This window comes from Oncorhynchus mykiss, chromosome 12 (assembly GCF_013265735.2).
Source record: "Oncorhynchus mykiss isolate Arlee chromosome 12, USDA_OmykA_1.1, whole genome shotgun sequence".
Lineage (NCBI taxonomy): Eukaryota > Metazoa > Chordata > Actinopteri > Salmoniformes > Salmonidae > Oncorhynchus > Oncorhynchus mykiss.
In genome coordinates this window covers 31,243,085-31,266,935 of record NC_048576.1, presented here as the reverse complement: position 1 = coordinate 31,266,935, position 23,851 = coordinate 31,243,085, and the positions used below count along the sequence as shown (strand labels likewise).

Genomic DNA, 23,851 nt, shown 5'->3' with positions numbered 1-23,851 from the left:
GACTGATTGAGGACTAGAGTGGTCCTCAGTAACAAGTCCAGACATGTTGCCAGCAGGTGCATTTAAAGGTCAGGACAATCTAGCTCTCAGACATTCCACTGATTTGTATGACAAGAGAATGTACAAATACACCTATCATTTGTCCACAACAGAACATCTTGTGACATTTGCAGAAGTCTTGTCTCTCACCTTGGAGCTGTCGTCATGTGAACGCTGGTAGCGTTTCCAGCGGCAGCCATAGATCCCAGTGAGGAAGGACAAACACAGCTGCTTCTCATAGACCTGCTGCAAGGGTTGGTGCTTCACCATGCTCCTTCAGCCTCGGCTCGCCACCGGTCCGCTAGCATTCCACACTGAACAAGGAAGCCTGCAGGAGAAGAAGACCGAAACATCTTGAAGATAATTAAAAACTGGAGAGATCATTTGGAGAGAATAAAGTAACTTGAAGGAAGATAAAGGAGTGTTTGTGTGGAATACCGTTTATTATATTTTCCAGCTACTCAACATGATGACTGTCTTTCCAGTAACTGAACTCCATGGTGATTGTTGTGATGAACAACAGGAACCCTATAAATCCTAAAAACATGCATGAATATTCTGTGCCTTAGTCATGTAACTGGGGTAGCCGGATTGTGGATCAGTGGATTGGTTTCTTTATCTTTACTCATGGTAACTCTTCCATCCGAAGCCTCCAACCATCCTATGATTAATGAGTTCTTGGCAACCAAGCACACATCAGCATATTTCAAAATGGCCTGTTAAAAGAATAGCCTGCTCGAGAAAGAGGCCCAGTATATTCAGCTCCCATTTGCCTCATGCTTTTTAAAATGCTGGTTGTCTTGGTTGCGTTTAAAAATGTCCTCTTGGCAAAGATAGCTTTTTCATACCCTTTTGGAGAACAAGGAAACCTTTCCTCAAATTGCTGACACCTCTGTTCTGGAGTCACTGTCTATCATTTATTTTATTACTCTGTCGTTCAACATTTTCATCTTGACAGTCATTTAAACAGCAGTATTACGTAAACAATACCTTTGAAAGTGTCTCAATGCAACTACTGTAGTATGAACCTTCCTCATGGCTTCATAATACTTAGACACAACCAATGGGTCAATTGTCTACAGTTGCAAAACAAGAGTCGATTTTGTGAAACATTGACCTTCAGTTCTCTTTCTAACTGCTTTCGATGGTGCAGCTGCAGAACCTTTTGAGGATCTGAGGACCCATGCCAAATCTTTTCAGTCTCCTGAGGGGGAATAGGCTTTGTCGTGCTCTCTTCACTACTGTCTTGGTGAATTAGGACCATGACAGTTTGTTAGTGATGTGGACACCAAGGAACTTGAAGCTCAACCTGCTCCACTAAAGCCCTGTTGATGAGAATGGGGGCATGCTCGGTCCCCCTTTTACTGTAGTCCACAATCATCTCCTTTGTCTTGATCACGTTGAGGGAGAAGTTGTCATCCTGGCACTACATGGCCAGGTCTCTGACCTCCTCCTAAGCTGTTTCATCGTTGTTGGTGATCAGGCCTACCACTGTTGTGTCATCGGCAAACTTAATGATGGTGTTGGACTCGTGCCTGGCCGTGCAGTCATGAGTGAACAGGGAGTACAGGAGGGGACTGAGCACGCACCCCCGAGGGGCCCCCGTGTTGAGGATCGGCGTGGCGGATGTGTTGTTACCTACCCTTACCACCTGGGGGCAAATAGAATACAATATATACATTTGAAATGAGTAAAGTAATGAGAAACTGGAGAGGTGCTCTGAAACAGTAGGTAAAACATATTCACATTAATTATGAACTTTTTGGATGAAGCAGCCTGGTCTCATAATAAAAGAGTGAACAATCTCAAGTTGCAACCTTCTCAATTATTGTGAAAAATTCTTATTACAATAAATTCTTAATGTTGTGTGACTAGGAAAGGAAATCATACTATATATCTGTAGGACTGAAACACATCATCCATCCTCTGGCAACTCACTTGATACTGAGGACCAATACCATGTTTTAATGGACAAAATGACAAATTAATGTCCTTTCAATTCAACACATATCAAGCCAAACCCAACCTCAGCACCCAGAACCAAATCAGCTGAGGCTGTCATGAGAGACTAGGCCTAACGACATGTGATGCACTTTCCAACATTCAATGAAAGTATTAATTACATGTAAAACAGAACATGATTCAACTTTTTGTCTATTATCTCATCTACAGTGTACTCGGAAAGTATTCAGACCTCTTGACTTTTTCCAAATGTTTTCCTCATCAATCCATACATACCCCATAATGACAAAGCGAAAATAGGTTTTTAGATTTTTATGTACAAATGTATAATAAAAAAAAAGAGTTATATATTATTTACATAAGTAATCAGACCTTTTGCTATGAGACTCGAAATTGAGCTCAGGTGCATCCGATTTCCATTGATCATCCTTGAGATGTTACTACAACTTGATTGGAGTCCACTTGTGGTAAATTCAATTAATTGGACATGATAGGGAAAGGCACATGCCTGTCCATATAAGGTCCCACAGTTGACAGCACAAGTCAGAGCAAAAGGAATTGAGGTCAAAGGAATTGTCTGTAGAGCTCCGAGACAGGATTGTGTCGAGGCACAGATGTGGGGAAGGTTACCAAAACATTTCTGCAGCATTGAAGGTCCCCAAGAACAGAGCGGCCTCCATCACTCTTAAATGGAAGATGTTTGGAACCACCAAGACTCTTCCTAGAGCTGGCCGCCCGGCCAAACTGAGCAATCGGCCTTGGTCAGGGAGGTGACCAAGAACCCGATGGTCACTCTGACAGAGCTCCAGAGTTCCTCTGTAGAGATGGGAGAACCTTCCAGAAGGACAACCATTTCCGCAGCACTCCACCAATCAAGCCTTTATGGTAGTGACCAGACGAAAGCCACTCTTCAGTAAAAGGCACATGACAGCACGCTTGGAGTTTGCCAAGAGGCACCTAAAGACTCTCAGACCATGAGAAACAAGAGTTGGTTTCATCAGAACAGACACTCTTTGGCCTAACTACCAAGCTTCATATCTGGAGTAAACTTGGCACCATCCTTATGGTTGTGGCAGCATCATGCTGTGGGGATGTTTTCAGTGGCAGGAACTGGGAGACTAGTCAGGATCGAGGGAAATATGTACTTTGCTCCGTTCACAGAGATCCTTGATGAAAACCTGCTCCATTGTGCTCAGGACCTCAGACTGGGGCGAAGGTTCACCTTCCAACAGGACAACAACCCTAAGCACACAACCAAGACAACGCAAGAGAGGCTTCGGGACAAATCTCTGAATGTCCTTGATTGCCCTAGCCAGAGACCGAACTTGAACCTGATCGAACATCTCTGGAGAGACCTTAAAATGGCTGTGCAGCAACACTCCCCATCCAATCTGACAGAGCTTGAGAGGATCTGCAGAGAAGAATGGGAGAAACTCCCCAAATACAGGTGCGCCAAACTTGTAGTGTCATACTCAAGAAGACTCAAGGCTGTAATCGCTGCCAAAGGTGCTTCAACAAAGTACTGAGGAAAGGGTCTGAATACTTATGTAAATGTGATATTTTATTGACAGCTGACCCTTACCTACTGACTCTTACCTTAACCCTAATATTAACCTAACCTTAATGCAAACAAATTTGGAAATTATATATCAGTTTGCCTGTCAGCCACATCCCCTTAGTTTTTCCCTACCTCAAGCTGAAAATCAATTTTACACGAGAACATACGGTATCAATCATTGCCAAAGCTACACTTCCACTATCTCCTCCACTCTGTTGATTTACCAAATCAATGCTACCATGCCAACCTAAACGAGATAAGCACGAAAATATTTATTGGTCTTTTTAATCACACCAGCGGTTCGGGTGAGCGTCAGTGTTCTCTCAGTGAATGGCTGTCAGATGAAGACATAGAACAGTGACAGGAGCCCATTTCCTGGTTAATCTTCCCAGACAAAGAGAGCAGTGAATTTCCCCCTGTACTTTATCACCTAACAGACTGACCGATTCTCAGAACGGAGAGATAGAGAGAATGAGATTGAAAACGTGAGTGGCTGGCAGCTCCAGCTGTATTATCTGGTTTCCTCAGCTCAGCTGTGTTTTGTGTAAAGCTACTGTGCCAGGTCCACTGTTTCCATGACGCTGGAATGAGCTCCCTATCAGCCTTTCACAGATCTAGCCTGGTCCTGGAATAGGGTTTATTCAAGAAATAAGATTGATGCTTTATTGAGTAATGACCATATAAACCAGTGGAGGCTCTTCAGATGAGAATGTGGAGGAGCATTCTCCTCAGTGAATTTCATAAAAATAAAAATAGTGAAACATTAAAAAAGCAATCCTTTTTATATAAAACTATACTAAATATATTCACGTCACCAAATAATTGATTAAAACACACTGTTTTGTAACAGTCTACAGTAGCCTTAACAGCACTTTGTAGGGTAGCGCCATGGTTTAGCCGGAGGACAGCTCGTTTCCGTCCTCATCTTGGTACATTGGCTTCAATACAAAACCTAGGAAGCTCATGGATATCACCCATTCCATAAATGTACAGTAATTATGACAACTTCCGGGGGACATCGTCCAACCCATCAGAGCTCTTACAGCATGAATTGACATGATGTCCACCCAATCAAAGGATCAGAGAATGAATCTAGTACTGAAAGCATAAGCTACAGCTAGCTAGCACTGCAGTGCATAAAATGTTGTGAGTAGTTGACTAAGAGAGAGAAAGACAATAGTTGAACAGTTTTGAACAAATTAATTAATTGAAAAATGAAGGAGAAGCAAGAGAGCGAGAGATACATGTATTTTTCTTTTCACTTTCACTTAGCTAGTGAATGCAGCTAGCTAGTTTAGCCTACTCAAAATACGGCAGAGAGGGATGCTATGTTAGCTAGCTGGCTATGGCTATCCAACACTGGAACCCTTCCAAGTCAAGGTAAGCTTTTGGTTCAATTCATTATTGCCACTGGGGTCCACAGGTGTAACTGCTAAACTGTTTGCTGACTGTACACTGTACTGCATGATTGTAGCGGGTTTACTAACGAGTTAGTTCTAGTGGCTAAGTTGACTATGAAGTTAGCTAATATAGAGACAACAATGTAGGCTGTGTATAGCGGTTAGCGGTTATGATATGAAGGTTTGGCTTCGAAAGTTTTTTTCACCTGGTCACAGACAGCTGATGTGTTTGTTGTACACTGAAGTCTACAAGCGAAGGGACAGAGGAGGAAAGCGTGTAGATGTGAGAAGGAATTACACAATGAGTAAAATTATTATCCTGTTTGTATGTGGCTGCTATGAAAGTGAACTGTGTTTGCGTGTGATCTGGGGTGTATTCATTCCACCGAGTTTGTTGAAAAACACATCTTAAGCGGTAGCAAACAGAACAAAACAGAGATAAACATATACTAACTATATTGAACAAAAATATAAAATGCAACATGCAACAATTTCAAAGATTTTACTAAGTTACAGTTCACAGGAGGAAATTAGTCAACTGAAATAAATGCATTAGGCCCTAATCTATGGATTTCACATGACTGGGAATACAGATATGCATCTGTATTCCCATGACTGTGCCAGATAAGGTATCTGTATCTGTACAGACACCTTAAGAAAAAGGGCCTCACTATGAGCCTCAGGATCTCATTGCGGCAATTTTTGTGCATTCAAATTGCTATTCGATAAAATGCAATTGTGTTCTTGTCCGTAGCTTATGCCTGCCCATATCATAACCCCACCGCAACCATGGAGCACTCTGTTCACAATGTTTACATCAGCAAACCGCTTGCCCACACGATGCCATACACATGGTTTGCGGTTTTGAGGCCAGTTGGACGTACTGCCAAATTCTCTAAAACGATGTTGAAGGTGGCTAATGATAGAGAAATGGACAATCAATTCCCTGCCAGTAGCTCTGTTGGACATTTTTGGAGTCAGCATGCCAATTGATGCTCCCTCAAAACTTGTAACATCTTTGGCATTGTGTTGTGTGACAAAAACACACATTTTAGTGTGGCCTTTTATTGCCCCCAGCACAAGGTGCACCTGTGTAATTATCATGCTGTTTAACCAGCTTCGTGATATGCCACACCTGTTAGGTGGATGGATTATCTTGGTAAAGGAGAAATGCTCACTAGAAGGTATGTAAACATTTTAGAGAAATAAGCTTTTTGTGCACATTTCTGGGATCTTTTATTTCAGCTCATGAAACATGGGACCAACACATATTTTTGTTTAGTGTACATTACCAAAAGTATGTGGACACATGCTTGTCGTAAAATCTCATTCCGCTCAGCCACAAGAGCATTAGTGAGGTCGGACAATGATGTTGGGTGATTAGGCCAGGCTTACAGTTGGCTTTCCAATTCATCCCAAATGTTTCGATGGGGTTGAGGTCAGGGCTCTGTGCAGGTCAGTCAAGTTCTTCCACACGGATCTCGACAAACAATTTCTGTATGGATCTCGCTTTGTGCACAGGGGTATTGTAATGCTGAATCAGGAAAGGGCCTTCCTCAAACTGTTGCTACAAACTTGGAAGAACAGAATTGTCTAGAATGTAATTGTATATTGCAGGGTTAAGATTTCCCTTCACTGGAACTAAGTGGTCTAGCCCGAACCATGAAAAACTTTATTCCTCTTCCACCAAACTGTACAGTTGGCACTATGCATTTGGGAAGGTAATATTCTCCTGACATCCGCCAAACCCAGATTTGTCTGTCAGACTGCCAGATGGTGAAGTGTGTTTCATCACTCGAAAGAACGCGTTTCCACTAATCCTAGACCACTTAGTTCCAGTGAAGGGAAATCTTAACCCTGCAATATACAATTACATTCTAGACAATTCTGTTCTTCCAAGTTCGTAGCCTTCCAAGGGTTGGCGCCCCCCCTTGGGTTGTGCCATGGCGGAGATCTTTGTGGGCTATACTCAGCCTTGTCTCAGGATGGTAAGTTGGTGGTTGAAGATATCCCTCTAGTGGTGTGGGGGCTGTGCTTTGGCAAAGTGAGTGGGGTTATATCCTTCCTGTTTGGCCCTGTCCGGGGGTGTCCTCGGATGGGGCCACAGTGTCTCCTGACCCCTCCTGTCTCAGCCTCCAGTATTTATGCTGCAGTAGTTTATGTGTCGGGGGGCTAGGGTCAGTTTGTTATATCTGGAGTACTTCTCCTGTCCTATTCGGTGTCCTGTGTGAATCTAAGTGTGCGTTCTCTAATTCTCTCCTTCTCTCTTTCTTTCTCTCTCTCGGAGGACCTGAGCCCTAGGACCATGCCCCAGGACTACCTGACATGATGACTCCTTGCTGTCCCCAGTCCACCTGGCCGTGCTGCTGCTCCAGTTTCAACTGTTCTGCCTTATTATTATTCGACCATGCAGGTCATTTATGAACATTTGAACATCTTGGCCATGTTCTGTTATAATCTCCACCCGGCACAGCCAGAAGAGGACTGGCCACCCCACACATGCTCTCTCTAATTCTCTCTTTCTTTCTTTCTCTCTCTCGGAGGACCTGAGCCCTAGGACCATGCCCCAGGACTACCTGACATGATGACTCCTTGCTGTCCCCAGTCCACCTGGCCGTGCTGCTGCTCCAGTTTCAACTGTTCTGCCTTATTATTATTCGACCATGCTGGTCATTTATGAACATTTGAACATCTTGGCCATGTTCTGTTATAATCTCCACCCGGCACAGCCAGAAGAGGACTGGCCACCCCACACATGCTCTCTCTAATTCTCTCTTTCTTTCTTTCTTTCTCTCTCTCGGAGGACCTGAGCCCTAGGACCATGCCCCAGGACTACCTGACATGATGACTCCTTGCTGTCCCCAGTCCACCTGACCGTGCTGCTGCTCCAGTTTCAACTGTTCTACCTTATTATTATTCGACCATGCTGGTCATTTATGAACATTTGAATATCTTGGCCATGTTCTGTTATAATCTCCACCCGGCACAGCCAGAAGAGGACTGGCCACCCCACATAGCCTGGTTCCTCTATAGGTTTCTTCCTAGGTTTTGGCCTTTCTAGGGAGTTTTTCCTAGCCACCGTGCTTCTACACCTGCATTGCTTGCTGTTTGGGGTTTTAGGCTGGGTTTCTGTACAGCACTTTGAGATATCAGCTGATGTACGAAGGGCTATATAAATACATTTGATTTGATTTGATTTGATTCAATAGTGGCGAGCTTTACAGCTCTCCAGCCGATGCTTAGCATTGCGCATGGTGATCTTAGGCTTGTGTGCGGCTGCTCGGCCAAGAGTTATTGTGCTGACATTGCTTCCAGAGGCAGTTTGAAAGTCATTAGTGAGTATTTATTTTTACGCGCTACTCGCTTCAGCACCTGGCGTTTCCATTCTATGAGCTTGTGTGGCCTACCACTTCGCAGCTGAGCCGTTGTTGCTCCTAGACGTTTCCACTTCACAATAACAACACTTGTTGACCGGAGAAGCTCTAGCAGGGCAGAAATTTGACAAACTAACTTGTTGGAAAGGTGGTATCCTAGGACGGTGCCCCAGCATCACTGCTCTAGAGGAGATCTGCATGGAGGAATGGGCCAAAATACCAGCAACAGTGTGTGAAAACCTTGTGAAGACTTACAGAAAACGTTTTACCTCTGTCATTGCCAACAAAGGGTATATAACAAAGTATTGAGATAAACTTTTGTTTTTGACCAAATACTTATTTTCCACCATAATTTGCAAATCAATTCATAAAAAAATCCTACAATGTGATTGTCTGGATTTTTTTTTCTCATTTTGTCTGTCATAGTTGAAGTGTACCTATGATGAAAATTACAGGCCTCTCTCATCTTTTTAAGTGGGAGAACTTGCACAATTGGTGGCTGACTAAATACTTTTTTGCCCCACTGTATATGACGTAATGACGACATTGTAAATGTTGCACTACACATGCAACACAGCATTTCTAACCCAGCCCACAATATCTGCTGTGTGGATCGAGCAGTAAACAAGTTGAGCAGTCATTTGAAAGAGTAATAAAATTCAGTGAGACAACTCTAATGGAATTCATTGCCCTTGACAATCAACAGTTCTCTGTCGTGAGTGATGTTGGCTTTCGCCGACTGGTCGAGCACCGGTACACACTACCAAGTGCGCTATTTTTCAGATGTTGCCCTACCGGAGTTACACAGTGATGCAGAAGGTTAGAATTGGTGGATAATGTTAAACAAGGTTGGAATGTGAAGCAATGAAATGGGATATCAGTCTACTCGGTGACACCCACAGAACACAACTGTGAAGAGTTCACGCAAATTTTAGCATCGTAGCTCTTATCGCGGGACTGTGACTGTGAAATCACCTCCCCAGTCAGCCTATTTTGTGTATTGACATTCATATTGCTCTGTACAACTTACCTAAGGATTGGGGATCAATGAAATGGGGTTTCAGTCTACTCAATAATGAAGATATTTTTCCCCAACGTCCTCCTCAGAGGTACCAGACTCCAAAACATCCACGCAGTATTGTTTTTCCTCGGGAATAGTGTTCAATACAAATAGGTTGACAATAAATGTGTCTCAATTCACGGTTGTTTCAGAGTCCCGCAATATGCCCCCAGTGCAATTCTAAAGTATTATACATCCAGTGTGATTTCAACAGATTTTTGCAAATTAAACAATTATTGTCTTCTGTTGATTTTATATAACAACATTGCAACCTCGTTTAGCATTATCTATTCAATTATGGCATATGTAATAACTACGTAAAAAATGTATGAACACGTTCAATTATTATGTGGCGTGCAGTCATATTCAGGTCCTGATTGGTCAACAAGCTTATTTGACACGTCAAATAATGTTATATACACTGCTCAAAAAAATAAAGGGAACACTTAAACAACACAATGTAACTCCAAGTCAATCACACTTCTGTGAAATCATAATAATAGACAACAGGTGGAAATTATAGGCAATTAGCAAGACACCCCCAATAAAGGAGTGGTTCTAAAGGTGGTGACCACAAACCACTTCTCAGTTCCTATGCTTCCTGGCTGATGTTTTGGTCACTTTTGAATGCTGGCGGTGCTTTCACTCTAGTGGTAGCATGAGACGGAGTCTACAACCCACACAAGTGGCTCAGGTAGTGCAGCTCATCCAGGATGACACATCAATGCGAGCTGTGGCAAGAAGGTTTGCTGTGTCTGTCAGCGTAGTGTCCAGAGCATGGAGGCGCTACCAGGAGACAGGCCAGTACATCAGGAGACGTGGAGGAGGCCGTAGGAGGGCAACAACCCAGCAGCAGGACCGCTACCTCCGCATTTGTGCAAGGAGGAGCAGGAGGAGCACTGCCAGAGCCCTGCAAAATGACCTCCAGCAGGCCACAAATGTGCATGTGTCTGCTCAAACGGTCAGAAACAGACTCCATGAGGATGGTATGAGGGCCCGACGTCCACAGGTGGGGGTTGTGCTTACAGCACAACACCGTGCAGGACGTTTGGCATTTGCCAGAGAACACCAAGATTGGCAAATTCGCCACAGGCACCCTGTGCTCTTCACAGATGAAAGCAGGTTCACACTGAGCACGTGACAGATGTGACAGAGTCTGGAGACGCCGTGGAGAACTTTCTGCTGCCTGCAACATCCTCCAGCATGGGTCAGTCATGGTGTGGGGTGGCATTTCTTTGGGGGGCCACACAACCCTCCATGTGCTCGCCAGGGGTAGCCTGATTGCCATTAGGTACCGAGATGAGATCCTCAGACCCCTTGTGAGACCATATGCTGGTTCGGTTGGCCCTGGGTTCCTCCTAATGCAAGACAATGCTAGACCTCATGTGGCTGGAGTGTGTCAGCAGTTCCTGCAAGAGGAAGGCATTGATGCTATGGACTGGCCCGCCTGTTCCCCAGACCTGAATCCAATTGAGCACATCTGGGACATCATGTCTCGCTCCATCCACCAACGCCACGTTGCACCACAGACTGTCCAGGAGTTGGCGGATGCTTTAGTCCAGGTCTGGGAGGAGATCCCTCAGGAGACCATCCGCCACCTCATCAGGAGCATGCCCAGGCGTTGTAGGGAGGTCATACAGGCACGTGGAGGCCACACACACTACTGAGCCTCATTTTGACTTGTTTTAAGGACATTACATCAAAGTTGGATCAGTCTGGAGTTTGGTTTTCCACTTTAATTTTGAGCGTGACTCCAAATCCAGACCTCCATGGGTTGATACATTTGATTTCCATTGCTAATTTTTGTGTGATTTTGTTGTCAGCACATTCAACTATGTAAAGAAAAAAGTATTTAATAAGAATATTTCATTCATTCAGATCTAGGATGTGTTATTTTAGTGTTCCCTTTATTTTTTTGAGCAGTGTATATATCTTGTGTTTGTGTAATTGGTGTCAAATGGTGTTATAGTGTTATATATTTTTTGACACGCAAAGACCCAAATGGCGTTCCATAGAAATCCTGATTGAGAATGAAAAGACTGAACAAATGAACAATGAAACAGCACAGCAAGTAAGTGAAAGAAATAGGTTTTGATTATGTTTTTCTGGTAATGGGGACATACGTAAATGCCAACAAAATTACTTTTTGGTCAGTGGTGTGTGTGTGTGTGTGCGCGCGTGTGTAACCATTATTTAACTAGGCAAGTCAGTTAAGAACAAATTCTTATTTACAATGATGGCTTACCCAGGCAAAATCCGGGACGAAGCTGGGCCAATTGTGCGCCACCCTATTGGACTCCCAATCACGTCTGGATGTGATACAGCCTGGATTCGAACAAGAGACTGTAGTGACGCCTCTTGCACTGAGATGCAGTGCCTTAGACCACGCGTCCATGTGTTGTGTTAGCGTTTTTATTGTACTAGAATGCAAAAAAAGGCTGCAAGAACGTTTAATATTGGTTATCGGTATTGGTTTAATTTGGCAATGAAAATATCAGAAATCGGTATCGACCAAAAATGACATATCGGTGCATCACTAATTCAGACCCTTTGCTATGAGACTCGAAATTGAGATGTTTCTACAACTTGATTGGAGCCCACCTGTGGTAAATTCAATTAACTGGACATGATTGGGAAAGGCACACGCCTGTCTATATAAGGTTCCACAGTTGACAACACAAGTCAGAGCAAAAACCAAGCCATGAGGTCGAAGGAATTGTCCGTAGAGCTCCAACACTGGATAGTGTCGAGTAACAGATCTGGGACAGACAGACTCTTCCTGGAGCTGGCTGCCCGGCCAAACTGAGCAATCAGAAGAGAACGGCCTTTGTCAGGGATGGGACCAAGAACCGATGGTCACTCTGACAGAGCTCCATAGCTCTTCTGTGGAGATGGGAGAACCTTTCAGATGGACAACCAGCTCTGCAGCACTCCACCAATCAGGCCTTTATGGTAGAGCGGCACAACGGAAGCCATTTGTCAGTAAAAGGCACATGACAACCTGCTTGGAGTTTGCCAAGAGGCACCTAAAGGATACTTTGGTCTGATGAAATCAGGATTGAACTGTTTGGCCTGAATGCCAAGCGTCACGTCTGGAAGAAACCTTGCACCTTCCCTATGGTGAAGCATGGTGGTGGCAGCATCATGCTGTAGGATGTTTTTCAGCGGCAGGGACTGGGAGACTAGTCAGGATTGAGGGAAAGATGAACGGAGCGAAGTACAGATAAATGCTTGATGAGGTCCTGCTCCAGTGCACTCAGGACCTCAGACAGGACTAAGGTTCACCTTCCAACAGGACACCGACCCTAAGCACACAGTCAAGACAACGCAGGAGTGGTTTTGGGACAAGTCTCTGAGTGTTCCTGAGTGACATCTCCGGAGAGACCTGAAAATAACTGACGTTCCCATCCAACCTGACAAACATTTCTAAAAAACTGTTTTTGCTTTGTCATTATGTGATATTGTGTGTAGATTAAAGAGAGGTAAAAAAACAATTTAATCCATTTTAGAATAAAGATGTAATGTAACAAAATGTAGGAACAGTCAAGGGGTCTGAATACTTTCCAAATGCACTGTATAGTGTGCCTGAATTTGTCCAATAGAAGCTCTCGTTTGCAACCCTATATCAGCTAGATGTAGGCAAGAGTGTGCAAGGCAGTATTGAATTTGTCACTGTCTGTCACCTTGATTACTCAAAATGTTCTCTCGACCTGTGCACCTACAGTACGTTGTGAACATTCGAGTCAATGTGCGCGGGTACAGGTTAGTCGAGGTAATTTGTAAAGTGACTATGCATAGATAATAAACAGCGAGTAGAAGCAGTGTAAAAGCAGTGTGCAAGGCTGTACTGAATGTGTCACTGTATGTCACCTTGATTACTCCAAATTTACTCTCGCCCTGTACACCTACAGTACGTTGTAAATTTTAAATCATAGAGACCTAGCCTAGAGCAGCTCACCATGCTGGGCGAGCTGAGCCGTGGGCACCCTGCCAGAGTCCACACCCTGGACTGGCCCCCAGGAGAGGGTTATGCAGGGACGCCCAGCACTCCATCACAAGGGAAATATTTTACCCAGGTCAGGTCACCCATCCCCCTATTGACACACTCTGCCTTTTCAGAACAAGAAATCTGATGACAGGTTAAATGTTTATCCCTGTTAGGCTGTTCCATTCAAATGAATAGTTGAACACAAAAGGAAAAGTCTTTATTTTTCTTTTGAATAGGTTTCAAACAGACAAGTGGAGGACAGATGAAGCCAGCAGCTAGCTGCAAAAGGAATGAAGTTTAAAAAACACTCATACCTTTCAATAAATCAAACTGCCTTAAACAGAGACAAAGTCAGACCGATAATTATTTATCTCAATATTCTCTTAATAAGTTCAAATCAAATGTTATTTGTAATATGCGCCGAATACAAAAGGTGCAGACCTGACAGTGAAATACGTACTTACTAGCCCTTAACTAACAATGCTGTTCAAGAAATAGAGTTAAGAAAATATTTACTAAACATCTAAATCACATCAAAAAGTAACAAGAAAAATGACATAACAATAATGAAGCTATATTTATTTTATTTGACTTTAATTTAACTAGGCAAGTCAGTTAAGAACAAATTATTTTTTACAACGACAGCCTACCAAAAGGCCTCCTGCAGGGACGGGGGCCAGGGATTTAAAAAATAAATACAATATAAATATCGGACAAAACACACATCACAACAAGGAAGACAACACAACACTACATAAAGAAAGACCTAAGACAACAAAATAGCAAGGCAGCAACACATGACAACACAGCATGGTAGCAATACAAAACATGGTACACACATTATTGGGCACAGACAACAGCACAAAGGGCAAGAAGGTAGAGACAACAATACATCACACAAAGCAACCACAACTGTCAGTAAGAGTGTCCATGATTGAGTCTTTGAATGAAGAGATTGAGATAAAACTGTCCAGTTCGAGTGTTTGTTGGAGCTCGTTCCAGTCACTAGCTGTAGCGAACTGAAAAGAGGAGCAACCCAGGGATGTGTGTGCTTTGGGGAGCTTTAACATAATGTGACTGGCAGAACGGGTGTTGTATGAGGAGGATGAGGGCTGCAGTAAATATCTCAGATAGGGGGAGTGAGGCCTAAGAGGATTTTAAACATAAGCATCAACCAGTGTGTCTTGCGACGGGTATACAGAGATGCACAGTTTACAGAGGAGTATAGTGCAGTGATGTGTCCTATAAGGAGCATTGGTGACAAATCTGATGGCCGAATGGTAAAGAACATCTAGCCGCTCGAGAGCACCTTACCTGCCAATCTATACATTATGTCTCCATAATCTAGCATGGGTAGGATGGTCATCTGAATCAGGGTTAGTTTGGCAGCTGGGGTGAAAGAGGAGCGATTACAATAGAGGAAACCAAGTCTAGATTTTACTTTAGCCTGCAGCTTTGATACGTGCTGAGAGAAGGACAGTGCACTGTCTAGCCATACTCCCAAGTACTTGTATGAGGTGTCTACCTCAAGCTCTAAACCCTCAGAGGTAGTAATAACACCTGTGGGAAGAGGGACAATCTTCTTACCAAACCACATGGCCTATGTTTTGGAGGTGTTCAGAACAAGGTTAAGGGTGGAGAAAGCTTGTTGGACACCAAGAAAGCTTTGTTGTAGAGGATTTAACACAACATCCGGGGAGGGGCCAGCTGAGTATAAGACTGTATCATCTCTAAATAAATGGATGAGAGAGCTTCCTACTGCCTGAGCTATGTTGTTGATGTAAATTGAGAAGAGCGTGGGGCCTAGGATCGAGCCTTGGGGTACTCCCTTGGTGGCAGGCAGTGGCTGAGACAGCAGACTTTCTGACTTTAAACACTGCACTCTTTGAGAGAAGTAGTTAGCAAACCAGGCCAAAGACCCCGCAGAGACACCAATACTCATTAGTCGGCCCACAATAATGGAATGGTCTACCGTAGCAAATGCTTTGGCCAATATACAGGGGGTACCGGTAGCAAGTCAGGTTAGTCGAGGTAAATCCTGGATGTCAGGATGCTTGGCCCCAGTGATGTACTGGGCTGTACGCACTATCCTCTGTAGCGCCTAAATGTCAGATGCCAAGCAGTTGCCATACCAAGTGGTGATGCAAGTGGCGATGCTCTCGATGGTACAGCTTTCAAACTTTTTGAGGATCTGGGGACCCATGACAAATATTTTCAGTCTCCTGAGGGGGAAAAGGTGTTGTCGTGCGCTCTTCACAACTCTCTTGATGTTTTAGGACCATGATAGTTTGTTGGTGATCTGGACACTAAGGAACTTGAAACTCTTGACCCGCTCCACTTCAACCCCATCGATGTTCAGCCCTCCTTTTGCTATAGTCCACGATCAGCTCCTACATCTTGCTCACATTGAGGGAAAGGTTGTTGTCCTGGCACCACACTGCCATGTCTCTGACCTCCTACCTATAGTCTGTCTCATCGTTGTCTGTGATCAGGTCTACCACTGTTTTGTCGTCAGCAAACTTAATGATGGTGTTGAGCGGCGTGCTTGGCCACACAGTCGTGGGTGAACAGGGAGTACAGGAGGGGACTAAGCACACACCCCTCCTGTACTAAGCACGCACCCCTCCTTTGTCTCGGGTTTCCGGCATGATGGTGTTGATGTGAGCCATGACCATTCTTTCAAAGCACTTCATGGCTACCGACGTGAGTGCTACGGGGCGGTAATCATTTAGGCAGGTTACCTTTGTTTTCTTTAGCACAGGGACTATGGTGATCTGTTTGAAACATGTAGGTATTACAGACTCGGTCAGGGAGAGGTTGAATGTCAGTGAAGACACTTGCCAGTTGGTCCACACATGCTTTGAGTACACGTCCTGGTAATCCGTCTGGTCTATAATTTTTTCCCCCTCTGGTTGAACATGTGACATGCTGGTAGAAATTAGGTAAAAAGGCCACCATTAAAGTCCCCAGCCACTAGGAGTGCCGCTTCTGGATGAGGATTTTCTTGTTTGCGCATGGCCTTATACAGCTTGTTGAGTGCAGTCTTAGTGCCAGCATCGATTTGTGGTGGTAAATAGACGGCTACGAATACTATAGATGAGAACTCTCAGGCGAACAATACCTTGAGACTTCTTTAATAATAGACATCGCGCACCAGCAGTTATTGACAAATAGACACACAACCCCGCCCCTCGTCTTACCAGACATAGCTGCTCTGTTCTGCCGATGCACAGAGATTTAGATTCCTCGTTTAGCCACGTCTCGGTGAAACATAAGATATTACAGTTTTTAATGTCCAGTTGGTAGGATAGTCTTAATCGTAGATCATCCAGTTTGTTTTCCAATGATTGCACATTCGCCAATAATATGGAGGGTAATGTGTGGTTTACCTACTCGTCAGTGAATTCTTCAAGCACTCCTTGGGGTTTAACATACAATACTGCCAATGGTTGATGCAGTTAACTGGAGAAATATCTATAACAGAGCTTTTTGGAATAACCTTTACCCTGGGCAGGAAAATATCCCAGGTAGTAAGACTTCAGAGGCCTTTAAAGGATCGCTGCAGGGAGTTTCATAACTGCCGCCGTACTGTAGCTGAGGAACAAGTGTCCCAGGGGCAAACAGAGAAAAGCAAAACAACCTGAAACAAGACAAGAGACAGGGTGGTGTGTATTACAAAACAACTGGCAAATCAAATATTAGAGAAGGGTGTAGTCCCCTTTGGGAATTAGTCCTAAATTGTATAAATTGTTAAAAACTAGAGAAACAGTCGCAGGTGTGGGGATGCTGTGCAATGTTGGTTTCTCTATTTTTCCATGGAAAAAGATACAACAATTCCATAATCCACTGCAAATGTCTGTCAACACACTCTATCAGACGGCACTGTCTAGTTCCACCTGTGAGAGATGGAGAAATCCGTCTGGTTGTCTGTTTGCTGACCGGAGTGTCTTCAACACCCGTTGTTTTAACGCGTCCCCCTAGCAACTTGTAATAACCATGCAGAAGAGCCACCCAACTGACTGGCCCCTAAATGTCTTGTGACATCTTTCATCAACAGTCTCCTCTCAGCTGTTTGTGGTTATCTGTCCATAGCCAGAGGGACTGAACTGAAGAGACAGGACTTCCTTCCTGTTGGGGTGTCATTATGTCTTTCCTCTGAGTCTGGCTTCCCTGGTCAAAAGATCTACCACACTCCATCTCAATCATCTCAAGTTGCTTCCTCTGCTCATCTCCTGTTTGAGTCTGCTTTCTTTGAAGCTACCAACCAACACTGCTACATCTCAATAATCTAAAGTGGCTTCCTCTCCTTGTCTCCTTTTTTATTCTGCTTTCCTTGATGCTACCTACCAACATGGCTGCATCTTAGTCATCTAAAGTGGCTTCCTCGTCTCCATCTGCACTAGTATGAGAAGTATGACAAGCCAAGTAAAATCCTTACAGCAGAGGGACTTGTTTTCTTCTGTCCAGCATGCAGGTAAAGAAGAGGAGACAAGGAGAGTGAATCTGTTTAGATTATTTGAGAGGCTGCCCACAACAACCTGAGAAGACTTCTCTAGGTTTCTCTCCCTGTGTCTCACTTCCTTGCCAAATCTGTTCTAGAACCATCCTCTCAGACGATAGCATTGTTCTAGAATTGGCTTCTCAGATGAGAGCACATGTCAAAGTTACCGTTGTCATTAGAATCATCAGCTCATGGTTATTCATAGAATAATCCACTGAGTCTCTGCCATGGATATATATATAATTAGCTCTTTATATTGGTCAGTGTTACTTATCTCCAGGCTCCCTCATCATTCATTCATTCCCTCATGAAAAATATATTACATGAGTTATTCATTCCTGGATCTCTCATTCAGTGTGTTCACCTCCCCACAATAGGGTTTTCATTAGAGCAATGTTCTCATCATAGCTACTCATCAAAGGGGTGGGAAGACATTGAACATTTACTAACACTGCCCTCATTCAAACCATAGGTTCAGATATGACTCATACTACATGTGAAATCAATCATCGCTGAGGTTGCTGGTGCCAGAAATAGACTTTGCTGGCACTGTGTTATGTACCTGACATTATCAGGTAGTGGGCGGATGTGGCTTAAAGCTGATTGAGATGTCCCTTAGTAGCAACGCTGTGTAACCTCTTGGCATTCATTTGATCATTCATGCAGAGTCTGCCACATTGAGGCCAAATCATTATTTCATTAATGATGATTCAGACCTGACAGATAATAACCTCATGATGACGTAGGTTGGGAAAGGCAGGGTAAGATACAGACTGGAAAGTGTTGTTACAAAAGCACTGGCTCGACACTCTTAGAAAAAACGGTGCTATCTAGAACCTAAAGGGTTATTTGGCTGTCCCCATAGGAGAACCCTTTGAAGAACTATTTTTGGTTCCAGGTAGAACCATATTGGTTCCAGGGAGAACCTTTTGGGGCTCCATGTAGAACCTTTTGGGGCTCCATGTAGAACCTTTTCCACAGAGGGTTTTACATGGAACCCAAAATGTTTCAACCTGGAACCAAAAGGGTTCTCCATGGAACCTCTCATATGGGGACAACCAAAGAACCCTGTTGGAACCCTTTTCTCTAAAAGTATAGTCTCTCGACCAGATTCTCAAAGGCAAAAAAAAAATGTCAACTTAATTAACCCAATTAATTAAAATGGAGATCCTAGAGTTGCTTATGACTGAGATGTTACAACGGCCCTGGTGCGATTTGTTGCTGTGATTACTAGAGCCCATCCCAACCTTCTCTCTAAAACTATTGACGGATCTGGTACAGGACAAAGATAGGAAGAGATCCATATCACAACCTGGTTGGCCAACACCTGGTGAAAATATTTCAGTCAGTCTACGGGCTCCCGAGTGGCGCAGCGGTCCAAGGCACTGCATCTCAGGCTGTATCACAACCGGCCGTGATTGGGAGTCCTATAGGGCGGCACACAACTGGCCTAGCGTCGTCCGGGTTAGGGTTTGGCCTGGGGTAGGCCGTCATTGTAAATAAGAATTTGTTCTTAACTGACTTTCCTAGTTAAATAAAGGTTCAATAAATACAAATAATAACCTGTCAAAATGTCAAAACAGGCCTCAATATTAATTGTATTAAAACACAAAGCGAAATGTGTGCATTCACAAATGTTGATCTTCTCTCAGAAATCATAATCTCTATGACAGGCCCAAGCTAGACAAACAGATAATAGCAGCCCAGAGATGTCTTTGCTGGCCCAGTCATATATGGCAGAGGACCCAAATGTAACTATGAGCCATTTCTTCATTTGGCCTTGAATTTAACTCTGGTTATAGATCAATATATGAGATATATGAGATATGAGTTGGGAAATAGTTTGCATAAAGTTGCCCTTCTGCAATCTGTAACTATATAGTATTGTCTAATTACTCAGCTAGTACTACACTGTAATTGCAGACACAGTGTATAAAACAACTAATTCAACTAGAATTGAAGCAAGTGGCCAAGTACTTTCTGCATTGGTCACTAGTACAGTTACTGTGTAGTTATTTGGTCATTACGCAAGTGAATTCAATTTCTATTTAACTAGGTATCAGTGCAACTTAATGTAAGGGTTGACCAGGAATTGTAGGCTACAGTGAGAAATAATACAGTAAGGTATGATGATGGTGATGTGATAGAGAACAAAAATCATATTTAAACTGTCCAGGTCTGGTCAGCCACTGTGAGCTACTTTACCTGTGCCAATTAACATGTTTTATATACATTATACAGGATGTATATTTTATCTACCCAGTTAGCCAAAATAAATACAACTTTCTGGTCATCATGGTCTCATTGCGTCTCATGAAATGATAGCAGGGAAACAAGGCACTTCACACAGGTCAATAGACTATGTGACAGCGATCGGATTATATGAAACGTAATCCGTTAACCTGCGCACAATGTCAACACTCACCTTCCCTCCACGACCGTGTATCTTCTCCAAAGCAAAACGTATAAAACAGGTTCCTGTCTGTCACAGCTATGTTCTTGTGAGATTAGGCTACACCAATACTTGTCCCCTCTTTGAAGTTATTGCAGATTCAAACTTCAAATAATACGCAAATGTGTGGTTTCTGGTTATATTGGCAACCCATCTAATGACAAAACATCACATGAATTAAACTAAACGCAGCGAGGATTATATTTCAAATGACAATGTCCGAAGTTATTTTTCTTTAAATCCCAAGAAAATGACTCACAGGACTGTGACTCGCCGACACACTTCGCAGATCAGGAGAGGACCTTAATCCATTCGACACGGTGTGGGTGGAGCTACAGTGTATCCTCTGCATTTGCCCTGGTTCTAAATAGAGGGCGTTAGAAACTAGTGACACAATGAGCATCGGAGGTATGATCAACTGAATCAGGTCTACACGTTGGATAGGTAAATAAAAGTGCACACTGTAAACGACATATTCCAATAATGACTAAATAACGCAATTATTTTTTCCATAGGTTCCCTGCAAGGATCATATTCCTAATCAGGGCCAGATTAATCCAGGCCCGTGGGAGGCCCAAGAGGCAGCTAAAGATAAAACAAAATGCTAAACTAATACATCAAAAATATAACAGTGAGTGTAAAAAACATTACAAACATGCTATTTCCATGGAATAAACTGAGCAGATGATTCCAGGTGAAAACTAGGATCCCTTATTGATGTCACCTGTTAAATCCACTTCAATCAGTGTAGATGAAGGGAAGGAGAGGCTAAAGAAGGATTATTAAACCTTGAGACAATTGAGACATCGGTTGTGAATGTGTGCCATTCAGAGGGTGAATGGGCAAGACCAAGGATTGAAGTGCCTTTTCACACTCAACAGTTTCCCGGGTGTATCAAGAATAGTCCACTTCACACAACTGTGGGAAGAATTGGACTCAACATGGAGCAGCATTAATGTGAAACGTTTCCAGCACCTTCTAGAGTCCATGCCCGATGAATTGGGGCAGTTCTGAGGGCAAACAATGTACAACTCAATATTCGGAAGGTGCTTTGAACACTCAGTGTATGTATGATGTACAGTTGAAGTCAGAAGTTTACATATACTTAGGTTGGAGTCATTAAAACTCGTTTTTCAACCACTCCACAAATTTCTTGTTAACAATCTATAGTTTTGGCAAGTCGGTTAGGACATCTACTTTGTGCATGGCACAAGTAATTTTTTCAACAATTGTTTACAGACAAATTATTTAACTTACAATTCACTCATCACAATTCCAGTGCATCAGAAGTTTACATACACTAAGTTAACTGTGCCTTTAAACAGCTTGGAAAATTCCAGAAAAATGCCATGGCTTTAGAAGCTTCTGATAGGCTAATTGACATCAATTGAGTCAATTGGAGGTGTACCTGTGGGTGTATTTCAAGGCCTACTAGTACGACTCCTACAGAAGGTGGCCCCTCTTCCTGTTTGAGTGGTGCTCGGTGGTCATCGTCACCGGCCTACTAGCTGCCACCAATCCCTTTTCTGTTGTTTTTGTCTGATTAGTAACACCTGTTTTTTGTTTAGGTTTAGTTGGGCTATTTAAGCTGCTGGTGGGCCCGCCTGCTCTTTGTGCGGGCTTGTTTAGTTCCCCACTGGTTATTTTGTGTGGTAGTGCTGGTTGTTTTGGATTTTCCCTCCGGACTGTTGCGGTCCTGGTTTTGGGCAATTGTATATGTGCGCCCAGTTTCTTGGTGAGTACATTTTCCCCGGTGTGTAATAAAGCGCTACTCTGTATCTTCTGCCTCCTGTGTCTGACTCCGCACCCACTACGCCCAGTGCGTTACACCTACCTTCAAACTCAGTGCCTCTTTGCTTGACATCATGGGAAAATCTAAATAAATCAGCCAAGAAAAAATGGTAGACCTCCACAAGCCTGGTTCATCCTTCGGCGCAATTTTCAAACGCCTGAAGGTACCACGTTCATCTGTACAAACAATAATACGCAAGTATCAACACAATGGGACCACGCAGCCGTCATACCGCTCAGGAAGGAGATGAGTTCTATCTTCTAGAGAGGAATGTACTTTGATGCGAAAAGTGCAAATCAATCCCATAGCAACAGCAAAGGACCTTGTGAAGATGCTGGAGGAAACAGGTACAAAAATATCTATATCCACAGTAAAACAAGTCCTATATCGACATGACCTGATAGGTCGCTCAGCAAGGAAGAAGCCACTGCTCCAAAACCGACATAAAATAGCCAGACTATGGTTTGCAACTGCACATGGGGACAAATATCATCATTTTTGGAGAAATGTCCTCTGGTCTGATGAAACAAAATTAGAACTGTTTGGCCATAATGACCATCGTTATGTTTGGAGGAAAAAGGTGGAGGCTTGCAAGCCGAAGAACAACCATGGAGCACGGGGGTGGCAGCATCATGTTGTGGGGGTGCTTTGCTTCAGGAGGGGCTGGTGCACTTCACAAAATACATGGCATCATGAGGAAGAAAATTGATGTGGATATATTGAAGCAACATCTGAAGACATCAGTTATAGCTTGGTCGCAAATGGGTCTTCCAAATGGACAATGACCCCTAGCATACTTCCAAAGTTGTGGCAAAAAAGGACAACAAAGTCAAGGTATTAGAGTGGCCATCACAAAGCCCTGACCTCAATCCTATAGAAAATTTGTGGGCAGAACTGAAAAAACATGTGCGAGCAAGGAGGCATACAAACCTGACTCAGTTACACCAGCTCTGTCAGGAGGAGTGGGCCAAAATTCACCCAACATATTGTGAGAAACTTGTGGTAGGCTACCCGAAACGTTTGACCCAAGTTAAACAATTTAAAGGCAATGCTACCAAATACTGATTGAGTGTATGTAAACTTCTGACCCACTGGGAATGTGATGAAGGAAATAAAAGCTGAAATTAATAATTATCTTGTAACGATCCTCTTCCTGTGAATGACTGGACCAAGGCGCAGCGTGAGACGTGTTCATGATATTTTATTAAAATCAGAACTGGAACAAAAAATAACAATGAGGAAACAAACAGTTCTGTAAAGAACCTAACAATACAGAAAACATAGAAAAAATAACATAGAATGCCTAGTCACACCCTGGCCTAACCAAAATAGAGAATAAAAGCCTCTCTATGGCCCCCCCCCAAAGGTGCGGACTCAGGCCGCAAAACCTGACTCTCAAGAGGAGGGTCCAGTGTGGGCCCTCTTTACGGTGGCGGCTCTGGTGCGGGACGGAGACCTTTGGCTTGGCCCCCTTAGGTGGTGCCTCTGGAACGGGGACCCTCGCGGCGGGCCCCGGACAGGAGGGAGACTCTGGCAGCTCCGGACAGGAGGGCGACTCTGGCAGCTCCGGACAGGAGGGCGACTCTGGCAGCTCCGGACAGGAGGGTCGACTCTGGCAGCTCCGAACAGGAGGGCGACTCTGGCAGCTCCGGACAGGCTACAGGCACATTACTCACCAGGCTGGGGAGACCTACTGAAGGCCTGGTCCGTGGAGGAGGCACAGAA

At 43.7% G+C, this 23,851-nt stretch overlaps 1 protein-coding gene across 3 annotated transcripts in view; it reads right to left on the bottom strand.

The window, feature by feature from the left end:
- LOC110537442 (glycerophosphodiester phosphodiesterase domain-containing protein 5) overlaps positions 1-20,649 on the bottom strand; it is a 57,439-nt gene extending 36,790 nt beyond the window's left edge. Inside the window, exons 1-2 of one of the 3 annotated variants that reach the window (XM_036937395.1) lie at positions 20,594-20,649; positions 190-367 (exon numbers count right to left, since the gene is read on the bottom strand). In XM_036937395.1, coding sequence (XP_036793290.1) covers positions 190-309 — 120 coding nt within the window. In that variant the 5' untranslated portion in view covers positions 310-367; positions 20,594-20,649. Of the gene's footprint in view, positions 1-189; positions 1,276-20,307 lie in introns of those variants that run through there. The other 2 variants (XM_021623495.2, XM_036937394.1) reach the window with 2 other exon arrangements.
- Positions 20,650-23,851: the final 3,202 nt, after the last annotated feature.